The 21,539-nt window shown below is 46.6% G+C and overlaps 1 protein-coding gene across 1 annotated transcript in view; it reads right to left on the reverse strand.

The window, feature by feature from the left end:
* The window catches only part of IQCA1 (IQ motif containing with AAA domain 1), a 117,934-nt gene extending 97,686 nt beyond the window's left edge, over positions 1-20,248 (reverse strand). Inside the window, exons 1-5 of the mRNA XM_059703636.1 lie at positions 19,949-20,248; positions 12,146-12,470; positions 8,937-9,056; positions 5,413-5,604; positions 3,232-3,303 (exon numbers count right to left, since the gene is read on the reverse strand). Coding sequence (XP_059559619.1) covers positions 3,232-3,303; positions 5,413-5,604; positions 8,937-9,056; positions 12,146-12,470; positions 19,949-19,959 — 720 coding nt within the window. The 5' untranslated portion in view covers positions 19,960-20,248. The remainder of the gene's footprint in view (positions 1-3,231; positions 3,304-5,412; positions 5,605-8,936; positions 9,057-12,145; positions 12,471-19,948) is intronic.
* Positions 20,249-21,539: the final 1,291 nt, after the last annotated feature.

A 21,539-nucleotide genomic window follows, 5' to 3' on the forward strand; every position in this document is an offset into this window, starting at 1 on the left:
TTGTTCGTAAGAAATAAGTCTAATTCATTGGCCTAACAACAACCTAGCACCCGGCTTGCTTTGCGATGGGATCAGAAAGTGAGCAGGCCTTTGCGGTGCTGAGGGTCCCACTGATGCATTTCGCGGTGACAGTTCTTTCTCTTTACTGCGCGCCCCCCCAGTGTTCATTATAATGCAAACAGTGATAGCTTCAGGCTAACACAGAATATATGATGGTCATGACTGTAGGACCAATTATTTCAAAGGGATCCACAGAATGAAATGTATGACATTCATTAAGTTTCCCTCTACCTGATCCACCCCATTGCCTCTGCCAATTAAAATAACTGCACATGAATTTTTAGAGTGCTATTTATTTTCCTTTGTAGATTTTAGAATATAAATATTTAAAATGGCAATATCAAAAAAAATTTATATGTCAACGGTAAGAAAAACATTTGGCCGGGAGTGGAATGATGGCATAATGATGTTTCTTGCTCTAATTCTGGTTTCAGTTACTAAATAGTCACCCCTGGAAACATGCCAAGCATCCCTGACAGATGCATATACAGTTTTGATCAGATAAGTCACTGGTTTCCTCACTGGCGTAATACAACAAAATGAAATAAGGGAAAAGTGAAATTTTAAAACAAGCAGACACTATCTTAATTAGTGATAGAGTGGAAAATACATTCAATTGGAAACATGTCTTCAATTTGGGGTAATGAATTTTTATGGTTATCAGCTAGTGAGCAGAAGATACCATTCTTAATAAATCGAATCCATATATTTCACAATGGTGTAAAATTTCAATGAGCATGCATACCACACACACATACACACGCACACACACACGCAGAGGGGGAAGAAAAGTCACCTTTAATAGAAAACAGATGAGTTACTCTCTTTATATTGTCCAAACTCTGCACTGCTGAAAAATGAATAGGCATTTTTTATTTGAGCTGAGCAGATACAAATGACAAAGTAAAGCAGAAAAAATCATAATAAGAGACATTCTATCTTTCTGTGGGATCAATATAAGATATTAAGGCTTCAAGATGGAAAAAATATTGTTTGGCCATTCCCTAAGTTTCTGGTGCATGAACGTAGTAGATGGTCAGCAAATGCAGGCTGGGTTAAATTAAATGGAAATTGTTGAATTAAAACTGCTGCTAACACAAAATTTTATGTTCAACTTAGATTATCTGAGATTAAATCTTTGACTGTGAGTTTAATTTTTAAAGTAGAAATTGGAAGTATCTATTGTTTTTATTGTGATGTCTCATATCTGCGTGTCTATTAAGGATGGTGTAGAGGAATGTCAGCTCATTCCCTATCTACTTCCCCACATACACCACACAATTTGGAGGGCTTTGGAGAAAAAGTTGATAATATTCCATGGCCATTTACTTTTATTTTTAAATGTGTACTTTTTTCCCAGTTAATGAAGCAAAATTCAAACGCGTAGGAAAATACAGACAATTATGGACAAAAATATATTCCAAAGTCTCCACATTAAAAAATGAGCAGCCCCAGCTGGTTTCTCAGTGGTTAGAGCTTCAGCCCCGGTGAACTGAAGGGTCGCCAGTTGGATTCCTGTCAAGGGCACACACCTCGGTTGCAGGCTTGATCCCTGGCCCAGTCCTGGTGAGTGCCTGTGGGAGGTAACCAACCGATGTGTCTCTCTCACATCGATGTTTCTGTCTCTCCCCCTTCCTTACACTCTCTCTAAAAATCAATGGGCAAACTATCCTGGGGTGAGGATTAATGAAAACCAAACCAAAAAAAAAAAAAAAAAATTAGCATTATCTGAACTTGGTATATTTTCTTTCTTTGCATGTGTGTGGATGTGCGTATATATTTAGATGAAATCGTATTGTTGTGTATAATTATAAATCCTGTATTTTCACTTTGAGCATTGGGCCACCAAAAATTAGTCATAAACATGTTTCTGATGGTGGCGTGGTACTACATGAATGTAGGTCCACCGTAAATCACTTAACTACATCCCTACTCTGAACACCAGAATTGTTTATTTCCAATTTTCATTAAAAAGGACAGTAGGAAACTTCTATGCACAGACATCCCTATTTCTGATAATTTCCTTAAGCTAGAACTAGAACTGGGGGTGAAGGATGGAAACATGCGAATGGTCTTGCACAGCCGGCTGACTGCCGTTCAGAAAGGCCGAGTGGGTCTCACGCATCGGGTGTGCGGGTGAGCACCGCCTCACCTTCCTGTCAATTATACCCACGTGGGGTATAACTGTCTGTCAACAATTATAACTTGAAACACAGACACACCTTGCCCTCCTTGGGGCCTTTGCTGGGGATGCCGACCAAGGAGGAAACGCCCAGCACAGACAGAGGCTCCAAGATGGGCCAATGATCCCACCTCCTGGTGCTCACACTCTCCTGCCCTCCCCTCTGCCTGAGTGTGGGTGACCCCTGACCTGCTGCTAACCCGCCCAATAGGGCAAACGTGCGGCGTGCCACTTCTGTGATGTTTGCAGGAGCTGCAGCATCTCTCCCCCGCTGGCTCTGGTGACCAAGTTCTCACATGGAGGGGCCCCATGACACTGAGCCGGGGCTGTGTCTGGCTAACAATGGGCCGGAAAACGGAGGCTTCCATCCGACAGCCCACAGTGGGGGAGTCCTGCCAACCACCTCACACACTGGGAAGCAGATCCTCCCCCTGTTGACCCTCAGAGCGGATCCCAACCCGGCCAACACCTTGACTGCAGCCTGGGAGAGGCATCCAGTCAAGCACAGACTCCTGACCCATGGCAACCGAGAGAACACGCCTGTGTATGAAAGCTGCTCGGTTGGTGGTAATTTGTGACGCAACAGTAGGTAACTAACACACCCCTTTCAAGTCTGCGTCAGTCATTGTCCCCCAGAGGCAGCAAGTCAGTGCCACCTGGTCACCACAAATACTAATAAAGACGAGTACACTGCTGACATCAGCCTGAACAGCATGTGGTGAGCAGCTCAGCACCTGTGTCCATATCCAGCAAGGGGGGAGGGGAGTCCACAGATTCTAACAGAGCCGGGTGCGGGGGCACACCCCTGCTCCCCTCCCCCCAGGCAGGCTCTGTCAAGTACAGGTGATTCCACGTTCGTCAGTCACTGGTTGTTTATTTTTCTTTCCTCTCTCCCCTCAAGGAAGGCTGGCGAAGGAAGACTCAAACCGTACAGGTGCTATTGTCTTTCAGAAAAGCGGACACATGTGTGCGTGTGTAAGTGAACTTACCATGCCCAGGAACACCATCTCCTCTTGTCTCTCTCTTTCGGTTTTCTTATTTTGGTGGAAACCTCGCCAAACCTAAAAACAAAGAAATGGTTACTTGTTTTGTATATAAAAATACAAAAGGGAACAGTACCCTCCTGTTTCTTCCGTACAAACGCACGTGCCAAAGGACAGGCTGCGCACGCAAGGTCATGCACGCGAGTGTTGATGGAATACATTTTCTTCTGCCATCAGAGGCACAATTTCTAAGAAAGAACGAATCACAGAAACGGTTTATACCACTGTCTGAGGACACAACCATGGACCCTAAGGTGGGCCTTTGTACCAGGACCGCCCTACTGAACGGGGGGTTCTGGGGGCAGCCCCTCCACCCAGGGACCAGACTGGATCCACACTCACCAAGACCCTGGGAGGAAACCTGCTAACCTCAAACCCCATCCACCCAGCAACAGCCTCACACCTGTCAGAATGGTTATTACAAAAAAGACTAGAGACAACAGGTGCCTGCAAGGATGTGGAGAAAAGGGAACCCTGGTCACTGTTGGTGGGAACGGAAATGGGTGTGGCTGCCATGGAAAATAACACGGAGGTCACCAAAAAAAACAAGGAAGAAACAGAACTACCACACGATCCAGCAACCCCACTTCTGGGTATAGATCTAAAAGGAATAAAATCTGCACCTCAAAGAGATATCTGCACCCCCACGTTCACTGCAGCATTCTTTACAACAGCCAAGACAGGAAAACACCTTAAGTGTCTGTTGATGGGTGAATGGATTAAGAAAATATGGTTTACAATATAATGAAATATTATTCAGCCATAAAAAGAAAGAAAACCTGCTATTTGAGACAACACAGGTGAACTTGAGGGCATTATGCTGAGGGCGATGAGTCAGACAGAGAAAGGCAAATACTGTATGATCTCGCTTACACGTAGGTTCTAAAAATACCGAACCCACGGAAACAGAGAGTAGATTTGTAGTGGCCAGGGGCTGGGATGGGGGGTATAAGTGGAGGTGGGCAAAGGTACTAACTTCCAGGTCTAAGATGAGCGGTAAGTTCGGGGGATCTAATATACAGCCTGGGGACTAGTGTTAATGACACTGTACTGTACCCTTAAAAACGGCTAAAAGGGCTGCCCTTAAATGTCCTCACTGTAAGGAAAAATGGTAATTGGGTGAGGTGATGGCTGTGTGAGTTAACCGTACTGCGGTCACTGTTTTTCAACATATTCGTGTATCCAATCATGACATATATCTTAAAACTCGCACAATATTCTATATCAAATACATCTCAATAAAGTTGGGGGTGGGAAGAAATGGCCTATAATTGTCCTTACGGAGATTCCCCTATCTGGGTTTCTTCTAGATTGCAGGAACATGGGACTAGATCTAAGGGAGTTAATTCATCGTTACAAAAGAAAATGTCTGCAGTCACGTGGGGAAATATAACGGCAGCGTTGAACTGCACAACTCAGCTGTGAATTCAAATGCTTATTTAAAACTTCGTATCTGCATAGAAACCAGACAGAAGATAGTCTCTTATCTGACCCTTCTCCGCCTCTCGCTGCCATTCAAACACAATAAGGGGCAAGCGTCCGACTTCCCTGCTCCAGCTCATGCCCTTGTACTTCCTTTCTCTCCAGCCTAATTCTAATTTGTCACATGCTGTGTTTTGCATTTTCCTATAAGCAACGTGGTCTGTATTTGAAAAATGACAGGGTATAAATCTGACTGAGAGGAGGAAACCTCAAGGCCCGCTTTCTAAAAGGGCACCGAGGCCCCGCTCACTGGCGCTGGTCGCTGGGACCCTGTGCGCACCGTGCTGTAGGGCACACCACCTCCTGTACTGTATGTCCATGTGTCAGTGGGTTTTAAAAAGTCATTAAAGATTTATATCCTCACTGAGTTTTCAGCAACATTCTTTCCAACAATTATCAATGACTTCAAAAACGTGTGGAGAAAATGCCTAGACCTATTTATAATAACATTTAAAAAACAGGACCAAGCTTAGTTAATGGTTTCCCCAGGGTAAGAAAAATCAATCTTTCTGGAATTTCGTCTGGCTCTACTACAGGTAAGATTTTGGAATTCTGAAGTTCAGAGCTGACTGCACCCTGGTACGCATCCCTGGCGTGTCAGACCCCAGATCCCCAGGACTGAGAGCCCTCCCCATCCCATCGCACCTTCTGGATCCGCAGTGCCGCTGCCCCCACGTCTGCCATTTTCTCGCCGATGAGCTTGGCTTGCCTTGCTCTGAATTCTTGGAGGAAGATCTGCTTCATGAACAGTGCTCTCAGGCGACCTTGCCGTGCCCTCTCCGCAATCTGAATTAATTTCACAGCATGTTCTAGGGACATGGTCTTTATAGATAATTTCTGCAAAAAACATTTGAGATCAATAAATATTTAATCATGTTAACTATACCAACTGATCCCAGAAACATCACAGGCATACTGCCAGCCCAACCCTGCAGAGTTGCCAAACTGCTGATAAAGAGTGTGACGTCCGCTCACTACTAATCATCTTCCCCATGACTTATGTATATTTTGATAAGATGCCATACTCGTGCCGTGGTCCCACATGTAAGCACCCCTTCAGCTTTCCTCTACCAATCCAAACAAAATACTAATTAGCTCCACATTTTAGGTTGGCAGCAAATTATACTAAGAATGCCAATAAAATGGATTTAATGAAACTTGAAATGGCTATCAATGTTCATTAACTTAATAGTATAACCATGAATTAAAAACACATCTCTAGCTTGGCTGGTGTGGCTTAGGGGTTGAGCATTGTCCCGTGCACCAAGAGGTCACGGGTTTGATTTCCGTCAGGACACATGCCCAGGTTGCAGGCTTGATCTCCAGTAGGGGGCGCTCAGGAGGCAGCCAATTGATGTCTCTCTCATCAGTGTTTCTATTTCTCTCCCCTCTCTCTCTCTAAAATCAATAAAAACATATTTAAAAAAACATAATACAAACAAAAAACAAACACATCTCTGGGAATTTAAAACATAAAATACACGTGAAGTAAAATGCTGACTTTAAAATCCATTACAGAATGATCTGGTGAATATAACTAATGCTAGAATTACTGGAGGAGTTTTAACTTTATATATGAAATGTCCTCCAGTATCTACAAGTTTGCATTTCAAAACATTCAGACATGACGGGCTGGTGCAGTACAATGCTGTCTTTGGAGGCAAAGTCAGATGAGGGAATGTGATGTTTTGGAGGAAAGAGGAGTAAGAGCAAGGCTGCAGAGGCACTCAGAGGCCTGCATGTGTCCAGTGTGGGCTCAGGCCCTCGGCCTTCAGTTTTCCTGGGAGGGAAGGGGAGGCTGTGCATGTGGTCTGGCTTGGGCAGAACCTCATACATGGATGGGGCAGATGGGAGAGGCCACTGGAATAAAGAACACCCACGCCCAGGCTGAGTCCTTGTCCAGGCCTCAGGGTAGCAGTGGCCATGATATCAGGATACAGCACAAGACACTGAGGTCCCATGTGTGTCTGCTCCGATTCATCACCCGGGGCCATCACTTCTCTGTGTAATGGCGTGTATGTGCATGGGTGTGCACATGTGTGTGTATGAACAGGAAGGACAGCAAAAGGACATGTACTGAGAACCTACAGATGCCAGACACTTTCCATGCACATCCTCATCCAATCAAGGCAGGCATTACAGTGGCCACTTAAGGGTGAAGGAGAATGAGGCTCCAAGAAGTAAAGTGATTCGCACACATTCCCTGGTTAGTAAGGGGTGGAGCCCATTTGAAGGAGAGGCCCCTCCTTCCTCTAGAGCAGTCACCACTCCTCAGTGTGGGCTGGGTTCCTTAGAGGAAGCAAATTCACCTCATAGTCCCCCGAGTTCCGTGTTCAGTGAGCTCTTGTCCTTCACCTTTGCAGCGAGCACACATTTTCAATAATGAAAGAGCGTGTGTTAGACTGGAATGAATGTTATTCAGGCTTTAAGTCAGAAGATGTGTGCAAAAGCACTTAAGCAGATAGCAGGTGCCCAGCAAACGTTAGCTCTTATTGTATTTATTTCCTTTAGATTCTGTACTGTCTGTTGTTCTGAAGGTAATTACAGTCCTTACTGGCGACTTCTAAGGGATGGAGTAGTCGATGCGACAAAGATAGAGGCTCTGAGAGTAAATATTAAGCATTACAAATGTAGGAGCGGACAATCATTTTCATTTATCAGAATTCCTCTTGGGGTATATATTGCATATATTTTCCAGAAATAAGCAGCTTAAGATGAGAGTGGGGGTCCAGTGAGACCCCAAAGGGCATGGTGACATCAGTCAGATGCCCAGGGCTGGTGCCAGAAGCCAGGAGTCTTTTTTATTTTTTAATATATTCTTACTGATTTCAGAGAGGAAGGAAGAGGGAGAGAGATATAGAAACATCAATGATGAGAGAGAATCATTGATCGGCGGCCTCCTGCACGCCCCACACTGGGGATCGAGCCCACAACCTGGGCATGGGCCTTGACTGGGAATCGAACTATGACCTCCTGGACCATAGGTGACGCTCAACCACTGAGCCACGCCAGCTGGGCAGAAGCCAGGCATCTTGCTGAGAGTGAGCACCTGTGACCCAGAGCTGAGCAGTGCCAGGACTGGATGCTGAGGGAGGAAGAGCCTCCTTGTTGCTGACCCACACAGAGGAAGAGGAACTGGGGGAAAGGGGGAAGAGAAACAGCAAAGAGGAATTTTTAGGGTTTTCCTGTAGTATGTGCAATGTAATCTCCCTTCTCTGCTCCCCTGTGCAACCTTAATTCTGCTCGCTTGCCAGTACTCTGGGCTCAGGAGGGGATGGGAGGGGTGACTAAATGAAGGGCTTCATGCAGATTGAGCATGAACTGAAGGGCAGACTCAGGGCTCCAGGGGTGAGGATGGCTAGATGACCCAGGCAAGTCAGCCCTGGGACCTACTTCCAGGAATGTACAATGTGGAAGAGGGGTCAGTTACTTAGGGGACAGGCGTGGGAAGGAGAGTTGTCTCCAACTAGGGGGGGTCAGGAAAGAATTCCTGAGGGAATGAGTGTCACTTGGATAGGCTGGGGCAGAGGGAGGAGAGGGAGCCCGCTCTGCCCAGGAAGCAGCTCACCTACTCAAAACGAGAGACAGTATAAGGCTGGTGAACCCAGAACACGTGATCTCGCCCCATCACCACTCAGCATGAACCTGGAGTCAGGCTGGCAGTACCCAACGGGGCCTGTGTGTAGGGAGACGGCACAGGCGAGGCATCCTGGGCACCCTGGTCGGCACTGGCAGGGGTGGCATAGCTGCCAAAAGTGTCTGGTTCGCTCGGAACTTGAGGTTGTGAAGGTCAATCAGCTTTTTAGAAAGTGTAGTCATTTTTGAGTTCCGTGTAAGTTATCTCAGCCCTCCATTATTTTATATGAACACCATTCAGCTTCTGACTTAGGCGAGGTGAATTTGAGATGAAAAAATTAAACCGAGTTGCTCATCTACACAATCTTAGAGGTGTCGATTTAACCAACAGAGTATTATATTTTGGTCTCCATTTCTAAGTTCTTGACAAATAATGGTTATGAATCACCAAAAACTTCTATACTGAGTAACAAGGGGAGAAAGGTACTGCTCTCCTCACACTAAAAATAATCTAATTGCTTTTCAAGTAGGAGCATAAAAAGCAGAGTTTGTAGATTACTACAGAGTAATGTGTGTTAAGATGATATACGAACCATTTCTTGTATGTCTAATCCTGTTTCCGCTAATATTTGAGCAAGGATTTTCTCTCTTCCTTTTATTACTTCCAACTTCTCCTTCAAAAAATACTTGGGTATGGGAATATCTAATTGTTGCTAGAGAAAGAGAAAAAATAAGCAAAAGAGCATTTTTGTCACAATTCCAGGACTCATATCCATGTAAAATATACAGTAAGAACATGACAGGCTTGACTTCCCATCCTCATTTCAGAGACGATGAGGCGGTGGTGTGAGGAGAGTTCGTTACTGCTAAGGAGACACAAATAAAGTCAAAAGGAAAAATTGTACCCATATTCCTTGTTTAATCATTACAGTAAGATTTCAGTAATTCATATCAGTTAGGCTTCCATTAACTAATGAATTTCTTTAAAGAAATGTAATATCATCTCAGTCTACCTAGAATAATAATGCAAATTAGGATAGCAAAATCTTGAGCTGTAGAGATCTTTGAGTTAAACCTAATAATTTATCACTAGCATCATCAAACAACTTGTTTTATTTTTACCCAAATTACTCCATTACAAAAATCACTTACAAAATTAATTTGCATTATTAGGAAACTTGTTTTTTATACAATAAATATAAACTTCTATTCTTCACTATGTACATTACCTAATATTTCAAATTAGTAGAGGTCAAATGAGTATTTAGCAGTCTGAGCTCAATAATCAGGAGTGTACAAAGGCTATTAAAGGACTTAGGTGAGCCCTTGACCAACTCCATTGAGAAACACTGTTGGATACTCTTGGACACTCCTGGCTGGCTGCCTTCTGGTAGACCAGTTGACTGGGGAAATCTAAGGTTCTGATTTTCAGGATTAACTGTTCTTTTCCCTATTCTGATGTGAACTCACACTCTCTGCCCTAACCAGGAATTTTGAACAGGCCTTCCCCAAAATAAATATTATAGCATAAAAAGGTGTCTTTTTAAGGACTTAGTGGGATGGGATCACCAGAACTTCTGGGAGGTGGCAAAAGTTTTTGAAAACCAAACCTTTAGGCTAATGGAGTATTGGGGTGCATTAAGCATGCGTTTCTAGGGTCCAGTGGGTGAGTGTAGTCCAGGGACAAAGGCAAGTCAGGGAAGAATGATTATATTTTTATGTTGTGATTTTTATCAAGATTTTATTTATTAGCAAGCATGTTCAAGTGTTGTACTTTTCTCAAGTATTGTGTGTTCTCTCTCTCTCTCTCTCTCCTCTCTCTCTCTCTCTCTCTCTCTCTCTCTCTCTCTCTCTCTCTCTCTCTCTCTCTCTCCCCCCCCCCTTCCCTCCTATTAGGGAAGTCTCCTGGTTCTACAGGTCCCATCAAATAGTTGTGTGCTGGCCCCCCAAACATAGAGGACCTTAGTTGGGTGCTGGCCCCCCAAACATAGAGGACCTGCAGGCTATGCAGGTGACAGAGCCACTGAAGCCCAAATACCGAGGATGCTAGTTGGTCTGGGCTTCCACCCTGAAATACAGGACTAGTCCCCACAGACATTTCCAGAGGTTAGTGTGTCTCCCTGATCAGGGCACTGTTAATGAAGTCCATGTAACTGATGTTGGATGCACCCTCTAATCAGTTGGATCTCAGTGTCGTCACATGGTCAGTCCACATCTTCCAGGACTGGCAGAAAACATTGTTGAGAGTTTCCTGCTATGAAGGTTTCCAGAAAGATGTCACTTATTCTTCATCTCTCTCAATGCTCAGTGGCTCCATCATCTATCCCTCTAACTGCTCAGTGACTCCATCATCTCTCTCAATGCCCAGTGGCTCTATAATCTCTCTCAATGCTCAGTGGCTCCATCATCCATCCCTCTAACTGCTCAGTGGCTCCACCATCCCTTGCAGTGCTCAGTGGCTCTATCATCTCTCTCAATGCCCAGTGGCTCTATCACCTGTCTCAATGCTCAGTGGATTCATCATCCCTCTCAATGCTCAATGGTTCTAGCATCCCTCTAAATTCCATGGCCTTCAAGAAGATAAACCAGCTGCAGCAGAGTTCTGATGGAATTAGTAAGAAAAGTAGGGAATGAATTGAACCAACCTGCCATATAAATTACATAAATTTCTTATTCCTTAAATTTGGGAATAATTATTTAATATCCTTAAAATTAAATTGATAAATTCAATCGCTGAATATGACTGAATGACTATTTCATGTTTATCCTAAGTTGTTCTTGATATTTTCACAGGGGTGAGTAAAGTGCATGACCTAAAAAAGCTTTAATTCAAGCTCTTATCAATAAATGCAATAAACATGAAGGGTTTCAAATGATCTTCAACATTTTCATTCATTTCAGTTATTCTCTTCAGTCTTTAGGTCATTCTGATAAAATGCACTACTAATGCTAGGAAAGTCTATCCCAGAAAGAAACATAACCTTTAAGGAAGCCCAAATATTTTCAAAAGGAAGAAACATTAAACCCCATGTAGAAAATTCAACATTTTCTCCTTTTATCTTTACTTTAGGGAAATCGTTCCTTTCACAGTGAAGCCTGAGCTCACGGGGCCATGAAGCTGAAGGGTGGGATCCACTGGCCCTTGGAAGACCTAGCCAGACAGAGTGTCAAAAGAGACCCTGGAGTCTGGCAGCAAAGGTCAGAGGGTAGTCACAGGGGCAGAACGCTCACAGGAAGACATTGCGGCCACAGGTGGGAGAGCTCCAGGGCCTCAGAGAGGGAGAGGGAGCCGGGAGCCCTTCTTTGGTGCCTAAGGCTTGAAGATCTACTATCACACATCCTCTGAGTCACCAATGACCCAAACAATGGAGGAGATGCATCCATCTGGGAATAGGGAACCAGCAACCAAGGCTGCTCATCTAAAAGATGATGGAAAAGAAGCCAGAGAGAGATTTCCTTGAGAAACAGAGTAGAGACACGGCTGATGGAAATGGGAGGGTTTACACCACAGCATATCTGGGAAGGGGTCAGCCTGCTCCATTCCAACAGGCCAGGACAGATACCATGATGACAAGATGACAATAACCTCAGTATCCAACAGACCCAAAGACTGTGCCCCAAAAGAAGGAAACCCAGGCTGGGCCCACAGCAGTGTGGTGGAACTGAAGGGCTGTGCTTCAACTTCCAACACCACAAATAGCAAGTAAACCTGTCTAGACAGCCTGGAGAATATTGGTCACAGGACTGCACATCTTATTTAAAACCAAAATAAACTAATAATAAAAGAGAGCAGAGTACTTACGGGAGCCAACTTTAGATCCTGTAAGATATCATCAAAATAGTGGAACTCAGTTAATTCCAGTTCAACCATTTCGTTCTTCAACTCCAGGATGCGACCCATCACTCCGTCCAGTATTTTCCGGATCAGTATTCGTTTCTGCGGATGAACGATCTGGTCATAGACATTCTCCAGGTTTCTAAAGATCTGAACATATTTTATGTAGAAGGTGGCTAACATTTGGAAGATGAAAACTTGATTTCTGTGTGGCTCTACCATCTTCTGAGACTCTTTATCAAGCAAAGAATTGAGGGCTTCTTGGGTCTGATGCCACATCTCATTGTACATTCTGAGAAAAGACAGAGAGTCCAGATAATGCAATAAGCAACAATGACTTTGTCAGGCATACAGACTGGGCATCTGGAATAACAAAAGGTAATATCATCAAGTGTGAGCTCAGAACACTGCATGTAGTCACAGGCTCTTCAGATAATTTATGTCCTATTTGGATGTACATGTGGTTGTTAGATATGACCACTTCCACTATTATCATCAAATAAATAGTTTAAGAAGCCTTTTATTGATATGCTATACTTATAAAGCCAGTGTTGAAGCTAGTTAACTGATTTGTCCATATATAGAGATGGTGGTGTATAAATTGGACCAACCAATTTGGAAAGTAACTCAGGATCCTCTTGGAAAATTGAACACGTGCACACACTATGGAGGAACAATTATACTGCAGAGAAACTTGTAAATCTGCATCAAGAATGACCACAATAACATTTCTCTATCATAGCAAAGACCTGGAGATAACCCAAGTGTCCATCCGCAAGAGACGGGCACATAAACGGCAGTATATTCACCAATAGATTACCACACAGCAGTGGAAAATGAGTGAATTACAGCTGTAAGCACCAACCAGGAACCTTGCAAACATAATGGAGAGTGACAAGCACAGTGCAGACGATGGCTGGGAGGCTGATCTCTAAGGACTGCCTCAGCAGGCTCCCTGGCCCCAGCTTGCAGCTGGGTGAGACAACACAGTTGGGAGCCTCCAAAGGCTCGGGATGGTGAGGGCCCCGGCGCTGCCAACCCCAGGACACCACACTACCCCTGGTTGGCTTCCCTGGACTCAGCTCACACCTTTGTCACCGGTCCCTTCCTTAGTCCCCTGTGCTGCTGATTGCGTCATTCTCTTCCTGTCTGGACTTTGCCATTCATGGCAGAAATGTTTTATAAGGCATTTTGGGTGATTTGGGCTTTGTATAATATCTAAGAATCAGGACTGAAAAGCGAACTGAGGTTTGGTGTGTTTGGGAAGGAGCTTATCAACTAGCGGGCTTCACCTGGGGGTGAAGGGCTGGGCAGGATCCTGGCCACTTCCTGGGGAAGAGAAGGACCCAAGAATGTTGATGTCTGTCCAGGTGTCTATCTGCCCGCAGAGCAAGTGGGTCAAGGGGGCTGAGAGTTCTCACTCCTCCTGTGCTCAGTCTGGCCTCTCCTATGCCTGGCGTCCCCAGGTGCCTGCACACGCCTCCTCTGCCTGATGAGAAGCCCAGAGCTGCTCTGGGTTGAAGTCCCTGATACAGATCTGCAGCCAGTCCTCACCCGCCCAGCCCCGCTGAGAAGGACCGGGCCTCCTCCCCTCTTCCCAGGGCTCTGCCCAGACCTGGCTTGCTATCTCCCCAGTTGCTGGCCCCTGTCGGTCTCTGACCTGCCTCTCCTTTCTCATTCAGCCTCCTTTCCCTCCTCCTACATTTTCCTGACATCCCTTGTCAAATGCTCCAGTGTCCCCTTGGCCCTCATGCGTTTACAGCCTTTTAAATCTTTTATTGTCATTTTGGAGGTGATTTGAGAGGAGGTGGCGAAAAACATGCTCCTTCAATCTACTTTTTTACACCGGGGGCCCCTCCTCTACCTTCCCAAGGCATTGCGAGGCATCCCCTCCATCTGCTCCGCTCTGGCCCCACTGTCTGCCCTTCCTCACGCGTGCTCTGCACTTTGCTATGAGTAAGGAGTTGTGAGCACCACCGACTGAGCTCGGACCACCTGCCACCTTCTGTCCTACAGGTCATCCTGGCGACATGCCCCCAAGGGGGCTCCTATCACTCCCACCACGGTCGGGGGGAGACGGCTTGCTCCTGAGTGATGGGGCCAGTGCTGCACCACCGGTCCCTGTGATGTAAGTTCAGACCACTATCCACACTGACCCACCTCGGCATCTACCAGAAATGAGTGAGCCACCGCCACCACTAATGCACAGCTGTGATTTCTGCCTGGATGGGCAGACACCACGAAAACTCAGATTTATGGCTCCCAACACCCCACAGTTCCACCCCTGCCCCTTCCCAGGGAGCTTGGATACTGCATATTGCCCCTGGCACTCCAGCCACAGGGTTCAAGTGCCCAATTTCTCCAAACTTAGAAATGTTTTAAAAGCGTGGCCGTGCAGAGCATTCTGCTTGGTGAGCTTGTCAGGAAAGAGAAGCTGATCGTCAGAAAGTTAGAACCTCCTTTCGCCCAGGACGTTCCACTCCACCCATCACGCGGGGCCAGAAACCAGAGCTGTTTATCGGAAACAAGCCCACAAAGAACAGTGACAACAGCAATGTCCCCTGCCTGTTCAAAACGTCGGGGGCGGCTTGGCACTTCTGCTTGTCAGGCCTCAACAAGGCAAGCAAACAGCAGAGGAGGGGAGGAGGCAGAGTGAGCAGGGACCGGATGCATTGTGGATCAGAATATACAGAGGCTTACCAAATGTCTGCCCGGAGAATATAAAACCGCGTAGGGTCCAAAGAAGCCCAGACTTTCGGCCTGGGGGAGGGGGCAGCAGGCCTAAGGGGCTCCCCTCCCCGACCTGACGAGGCCACGGGCTGCGCATTCCAACAGGCTCAACAAATATTCACATAAAACAGAAAACCCACCCGGTGCGTTCTGCGGACTAAATAGGGTTTAGAAGAGCCTAAATCTGTCAGGACAACGTTATAGGAGGAAATTACAGGCTAATGCTGTTTAAACTTGGATCTGAAACCCCACTTAACAAACAGAACACGGCGCCAGATCAAAAGAACCGTTCCCTGCGACCAAGGAGGGGGTCATTGCAGGAACTCAGGAGAGTTAACCATCAGGCTGAACTAAACGCAGCGACAGAATGGTAAAAACCAGAGATGACTTCCACAGATACCTAAAGATGCCCAATAAATTTTAATTTACGATGCGTGCCCGATTAAGAGCATTATCTGAACGCCCCGGAGATTAGACGACGATGACTGCTTCGACATCCTAAATCCAGAGACCAAAAATGATTTCGGCCGAGAAACACACCCAGAAAAACAGAAGTCTAAAGGATAGGCATATCGGAAAGGGATTCATAGAAAAGATTTTAAAAACTGCTTGTAAACGACTGCTTGTACATTGCAAAATCTAAGGAAATCAGTAACAAAATATAAGAAGTCAATTAGTACAGCAAAGTAGCAAGATGTGGCTAAAACCCAGAGCAAAGCTGAAGAAACGTCCAGAATGCTAGCTGCAGAGCAGACAAAAGGCAATGTCTGCTCCTGCCCTGAGAGACCAAATAAAAAGAAAGCAGCCTCCTGAGCCTGACACACAGATTTCATATGACCAAGAATTGGGTAATCATACACTGCAGACTCTAGAAATAATTTTAGTCATAATTTCTGTATTGGGGGAGGGGGGGTGGAGTTGATGATAAAAGGCATCTTATCAGACTTCAAAGCATTGAACACACTGGTAAGCATTAAGGTTGTGCAATAGCTAAGGATACTGCCCGCACAGGAAGCTGGCGGGGTGACCTGAACCCCACAAAGCCCCAAACCCATCGACAGCATGGGATCTTGGGTAGAAGAGGCTTCCACCAGAGGAACCACAGCCAAGTGAACAGAATGGAACACTCCTAGAATTTAAGAGCACCTAGACGCTGCTTCAGAGCAGACCCAGCCAGGGCCTTGTCCAAATTCACCCAGGGTCAGAGAAGCAGAAACCCTTCCAGGGCCGTGGTGGAGCCGACCCCTCCCTGGAACTTTTGGCCAAAGGCCATCCTGGTGGCTTGAGCCCTCAAGTCCTGCTATGTGGGCTGCAGCCCCTTCTTCCTCACCCACTGTCTGTCCACTGACCCTTGTTGGAGAGACCAGACAAAGGTTGCTGGTTGATGGGGAAATATTAAGTAGCTAATTGAGCATGCCAACCCCCTTATCCTGGAGACTGACTTTGGCTTCAGTGCTTCCTATGTGTGTCCAGTGGCCACAATCCCTCCATTCCCTGGTCTGCCAGGGGCCTGGACACTGGGCCTCAGCCAGGCCAGCCTGTGGCGCCCCCACCTCCCCCTCAGCCCCAGACCGGCTTGAGTCTCATTCCACCTCGATGCCAGGAGGTGCAGCATCCTCCAGGCGGTGCCCATGAAGAGCACATTGGATAAGGCAGCGGTTCTCAACCTGTGGGTCGCGACCCCTTTGGGGGTCGAACGACCCTTTCACAGGGGTCGCCTAAGACCATCCTGCATATCAGATATTTACATTATGATTCATAACAGTAGCAACATTACAGTTATGAAGTAGCAACGAAAATAATTTTATGGTTGGGTCACAACATGAGGAACTGTATTTGAAGGGCCAGAAAGTTGAGAACCACTGGGATAAGGGATGCAGAGAGATGACTTTTTCATAAGAGCATTATTGAGCTATAATTCACATACCATAAATTCACCCTTTTGAAGTGTACAAATCAGTGGCTTTTAGTATATCCCCAGAGTCGAGCAACTATCACGTTTACCTCATTTCAGAACAGTTTCATCACTCCAGACAGAAACCCTGTACCCGTTAGCAGTCACTCCCTGTTTGCCATCATTCCCATCTCCCCGGCCCCTAACAACCACTCATCTAATTTCTGGCTCTACTGGTCTATTCTGGACATTACACGTAAGCGGAATCGGATGCTAGGTGGTCCTTTGTGGCTGGTGCCTCACCCTGGCACAGTGTTTTCAGAGTTCATCCATGCTGTAGCCGGTCTCAGCGCTTCATTCCTTTTTATTGCTGACTATGGACACGACACATTTTGTGAATCCGTTCATCAGCTGCTGGGCACGTGGGTTGCTCTGCCTTCTGGCTCCTGTGACTAACGCTGCCAGGAGCACTCCTGTGCTGTTTTTGCGTGGACATGTGTTTTTGTTTCTCCTGGATATGGCAAAGTGGTGTTTAAAGGCAAAAGCGCTCCAAGTTGAAAATCAGAACCTGCTTCCTGAGTAGTTGCTCTCAGGCAGGTCACTTAACCTCCTTTGCCTTGACTTCCTCACGCTGGATACGGACGCCTGCCCCGGGGCCCCCGAAGGATTACTGCGGGATGGGAGAGCAGATGTGGGAGTGTTCTGGCAATCTTACATGCGCCTTGTAAAGAGAAGGAACTATTTTATCCAGGAGACTACTTAGAATTGTTTAAGTACATGATTGGTTTCAGGCTTGAGCATATGACCTAGAAATGTTACAGATATTGAAGTCAGGGGGACTGCGGGTGGAGGAGACTGAATATGACAGTTGAAAAAGACCAGATTGTAATATCCATAGCCTGGCAGTGTTCCTAAACTGGAAGTAGGGGTGTGGGGCTGAGGAGGCATGAATATTCAGGCATACCATGGACTTCGATAGAAAATCTAAATACTGCAAAATGGGACTTCTCACCAAGTTCTATTACACACAACAAACCTTCACGTCTTCCACTGTTATCTAGCTGTGAATTCTCTTTCTGGAATATTCCCTGAGCCTTTTTGTTGTAAGGGAGGCCTGGCTGTCCCCTAAGGACACAGTGGCCCTCTCGGGGGGGAGGGGAGGGGGAGGGGGGAGGGGCTCCCTTTTCCCCACCAGCAACTGGGTCAAGGGCCTTCCTTGCTCCTTACTGCCCCCTCCAGACCATTCTCCCTCCTCCCCCAACACTCCCCAGCTTTGAACCCCATTTCATCAGAAGGTATGGCCCACTGCCCCTCAGTGTTGCCGTTGTCTACCATCTACACCATCTTTCCAGGCCCCCTCCAAGGCATCCACCCACTGCGCTGCATGTTTACCGAGACTCCGCCTGCCCTTTCACCGTGATAAACACTCCTCTATCTGAAGCCAAGGCCTGGACTGGTCCTGTGCCCCCTCCAACAGGATGTCACCTGCTGCTCCCTCCTCCTCCCATAGCATCCTGTTTCCTTGACCACTGGGCCATTCCCTCCAATGAACAAACAGGCTATTGTTTCCTATCTTTAAAAAATATCTTTTAAAAAAGGTCTGTCTCCCGGTCCTATTTCCCTGCCACCCACTTACAGCAAAATTCCTTAAAAACTTAGCTGTGCTCACTGTCTACAGTTTCTCTCCTATTCTCTCCTGCACTCACTCTAGGGAGTCTTTCTGTTCCATGGCTCCACTGAAGGTCAAGGTCACCATTGGACTCCACGCTGCCAAATAAATGGTCATTTCCCAGTTTTCCTCTGACTTGTCTCAGCAGCATTTCACAGTCTGTTACTACCTGCTCTGAGAAACATTTTCCCCCTCACCTGGCTTCCAGGCACCATGATTTCGCTTCTTCCTCACTGAGCATGATTTTAACCCCTTTGTTCAGTTTCTCCTTTTGTCTCCAACCTCTTTCCATCACAGGAACCAAGCTTAGACCTCAGACCAGCCGTGGGCAAACTACGGCCCGCGGGCCGGATCCGGCCCATTTGAAATGAATAAAACTAAAAAAAAAAAGACCGTACCCTTTTATGTAATGATGTTTACTTTGAATGTATATTAGTTCACACACACACTCCATCCATGCTTTTGTTCCGGCCCTCCGGTCCAGTTTAAGAACCCATTGTGGCCCTCGAGTCAAAAAGTTTGCCCACCCCTGCCTCAGACCCTTTTTCTCTTCTGTCTACACTCACCCCATGCCTCATTAAAGACCACACATACACCAACAGCTGCCAGCTTATATTTCATACACAGACCTCTCTCCTGAACTCAAGACTTAAATATTCAATTGCCGACTTGATCTCCATTTGATGCCCAATTGGCACTTCAAACTCAACATGTCAGAAACTGAACTCCTGTTCTCTCCCACCCTCAATCTCTCTGCTCTTATTTCCATGCCGAGAAACCAGGGTTAGTCACTGCACAGGCTGGGGCTACAGTGCCTGGGTTGGCACTCTCTACTTTCTGTATATGAGTGCTTAGGCTCTTAGCGCCTAAGTTTCCTCATCTGTAAAATGGACATAATAGTAGCAGCTCCTACATTACAGGGTGTTGTGAAGATCGAAAATTATTCTATATCAAGCACTTAGAACAGCACCCAGAGTCAGCACTATAATACACGTTTGAAGTGGTCACTACAAAGACCAAGGAAATCGCCGCCGAGCAAGTGCTGATGCAGTGCGACCCCAGAGGCTGGTGCTCTTCAGGGCTACCTGACTGGTGTCCTTGGGAAAAGCCAAGGGGAACCATCTTTCCTGACTTAATATTGGGACCTGGGTGTTTCCACAAAGCACCACGTATTACTCTGAAATACTATCAAAAAAGCAGGCAACATACTGAAGTTCTGCTTCCTACAAAATATACCGGCAGGATCTAGGGAGCACACCAGGGGGCCAGGAAGAGGCAGTGCCAGGGCAGGAGAAAGATCTATGAAATTCCTTGTCCACAAGAAGCTGATACTGTAGCCTGAGGAGAACCTTTATTTGCTAAAATGTAAAAAGGAGGGGTAAGGGTGGGAGAAGAAAAAAGCAAAGAAGCAGCGCAAGCCACCTTTTGGTTTGGAGAAGCCCACCTTATGGCTATGGCCCAGCAACCCATTACTTACGCGTTCGACATGGCTGGTTACTTTCCCTCTTTCCCTCGCCCGCTGGGAAACTCTTCAGTCGTCCTCCTAAAGGCCGGCCTGGCTGGAGGGGTGTGGACCAAGGAGCTCAGAGGGTGGTCCTTCCGGAGGGAGGGGCAGGGACCTGGAAATATCCTCGCACTTCTGGCAAGGAAAGGTGACAGCCAGGGATGCTCAACCACAGAGAGGGGAATTGGATGGATCCCGCGGCGACCCAGAGCTACTGGAACTTTACCGTAGCCACCGGTCTGGACGCGAGGCAGAACCTAGCAACGGAGAAGCTACGCCTGCGCAGTGCCATTCCTCTGCAGCCTGGCGCGCTTCCGCCCCAGCTGCGCGCTATGCGCCTGCGCCGCCCTCTGCTGTTTCCATGGCAACCGCGCGGAAGGACGCTGGGGCAGTCCCGGCAGGAGCCAGCGGATCAGCTGTTGAAGCCCAGGCCTCTCAGGAGCCCCAGGGAGGAGCCGACCCGCGGGAGGACCCGCCCAGCGAGATTCATCCGGGTCAGCTGCAGGTCCCATCCACTTGCGCGTCATCCCGTTTTCATCTCCCTTCAGATATGTAGCCCTGGACAAGGCCTCGAATGATTGTTGCCTCAGCCTTTCCACCTGTAAAGTAGAGTAACAGTCATTCCTTCGTTCAGAACGGTATTGGGCATCTGCCCTGAGCTAAGAGCAGACCTGGTTGGGGATACTGGACAAACACAGACGCTCCCCTCCTGGGGCTTAATGAAAACGAGCCGCAGGTGCGTGGTAAACGGGAACAGCTACGTGGGTGTCCGTTATTAGCAAGTCGCTCCGATTGCTTTCTTTGCTCTTCTTCTTTTTTTTTTTGTAACTTCAGATTTATTTGCAAATTTTACACTGTGCAGTTCGTAGAGGAATACATTCAGAACTCATGCAGCCAAAAGAGCATGGTGAGAAAATCCATGTAGAAATGACGGAATCTGGGTGACAGAGCCCCTCCCCCACAGCGAATAATGCAATGACTAGAAAAGTAAAAACCAGCGAAAAATAAAGGAGCGACCTAACAAAAAAATTAAGTACAACTTCATGCCAAAGCTTTCAGAAATGGCACTGCATTACAGAATGACATCCATCTCACCCCCACCCCACCCCCTTCCGGAATATCCCTCCTGGGGAAAGAAACCAAGGAGACAAAATACGGAGAATTCTCACCCATAATTCTGATGAAAAGAAGACAGGAGTCTAAGAAGTGAGATGAAAGGGTAGAGTACGAAAACCCCCCAGGAAATATGATACTCATGTGTACATCAACATGCTTTCAAATGCAAGTAACAGAAAACCCAGAGTCCAAATGGCTTAGACAAAAGGAAGTTTTATAATCTCCCTTCACAGCAAGAATAGAGGTGAGGCTGTTTCACAACTGATTGTTCCAGTGGCTTAGTGACATCATCAATCTTGATGGTCTTTCCATCTTTTGGAGCTGTCTCAGGATGCTGGATGCCACCCTCACACTAGTTTACAGCATAATCAGGCAAGTTATAAGCCCATCGCTCACTGGAAAACAACTGCGTGCTTTATTAGGAGGGATGGACTTTCAGACGATGAGA

This window comes from Myotis daubentonii, chromosome 7 (genome assembly GCF_963259705.1).
Source record: "Myotis daubentonii chromosome 7, mMyoDau2.1, whole genome shotgun sequence".
NCBI lineage: Eukaryota > Metazoa > Chordata > Mammalia > Chiroptera > Vespertilionidae > Myotis > Myotis daubentonii.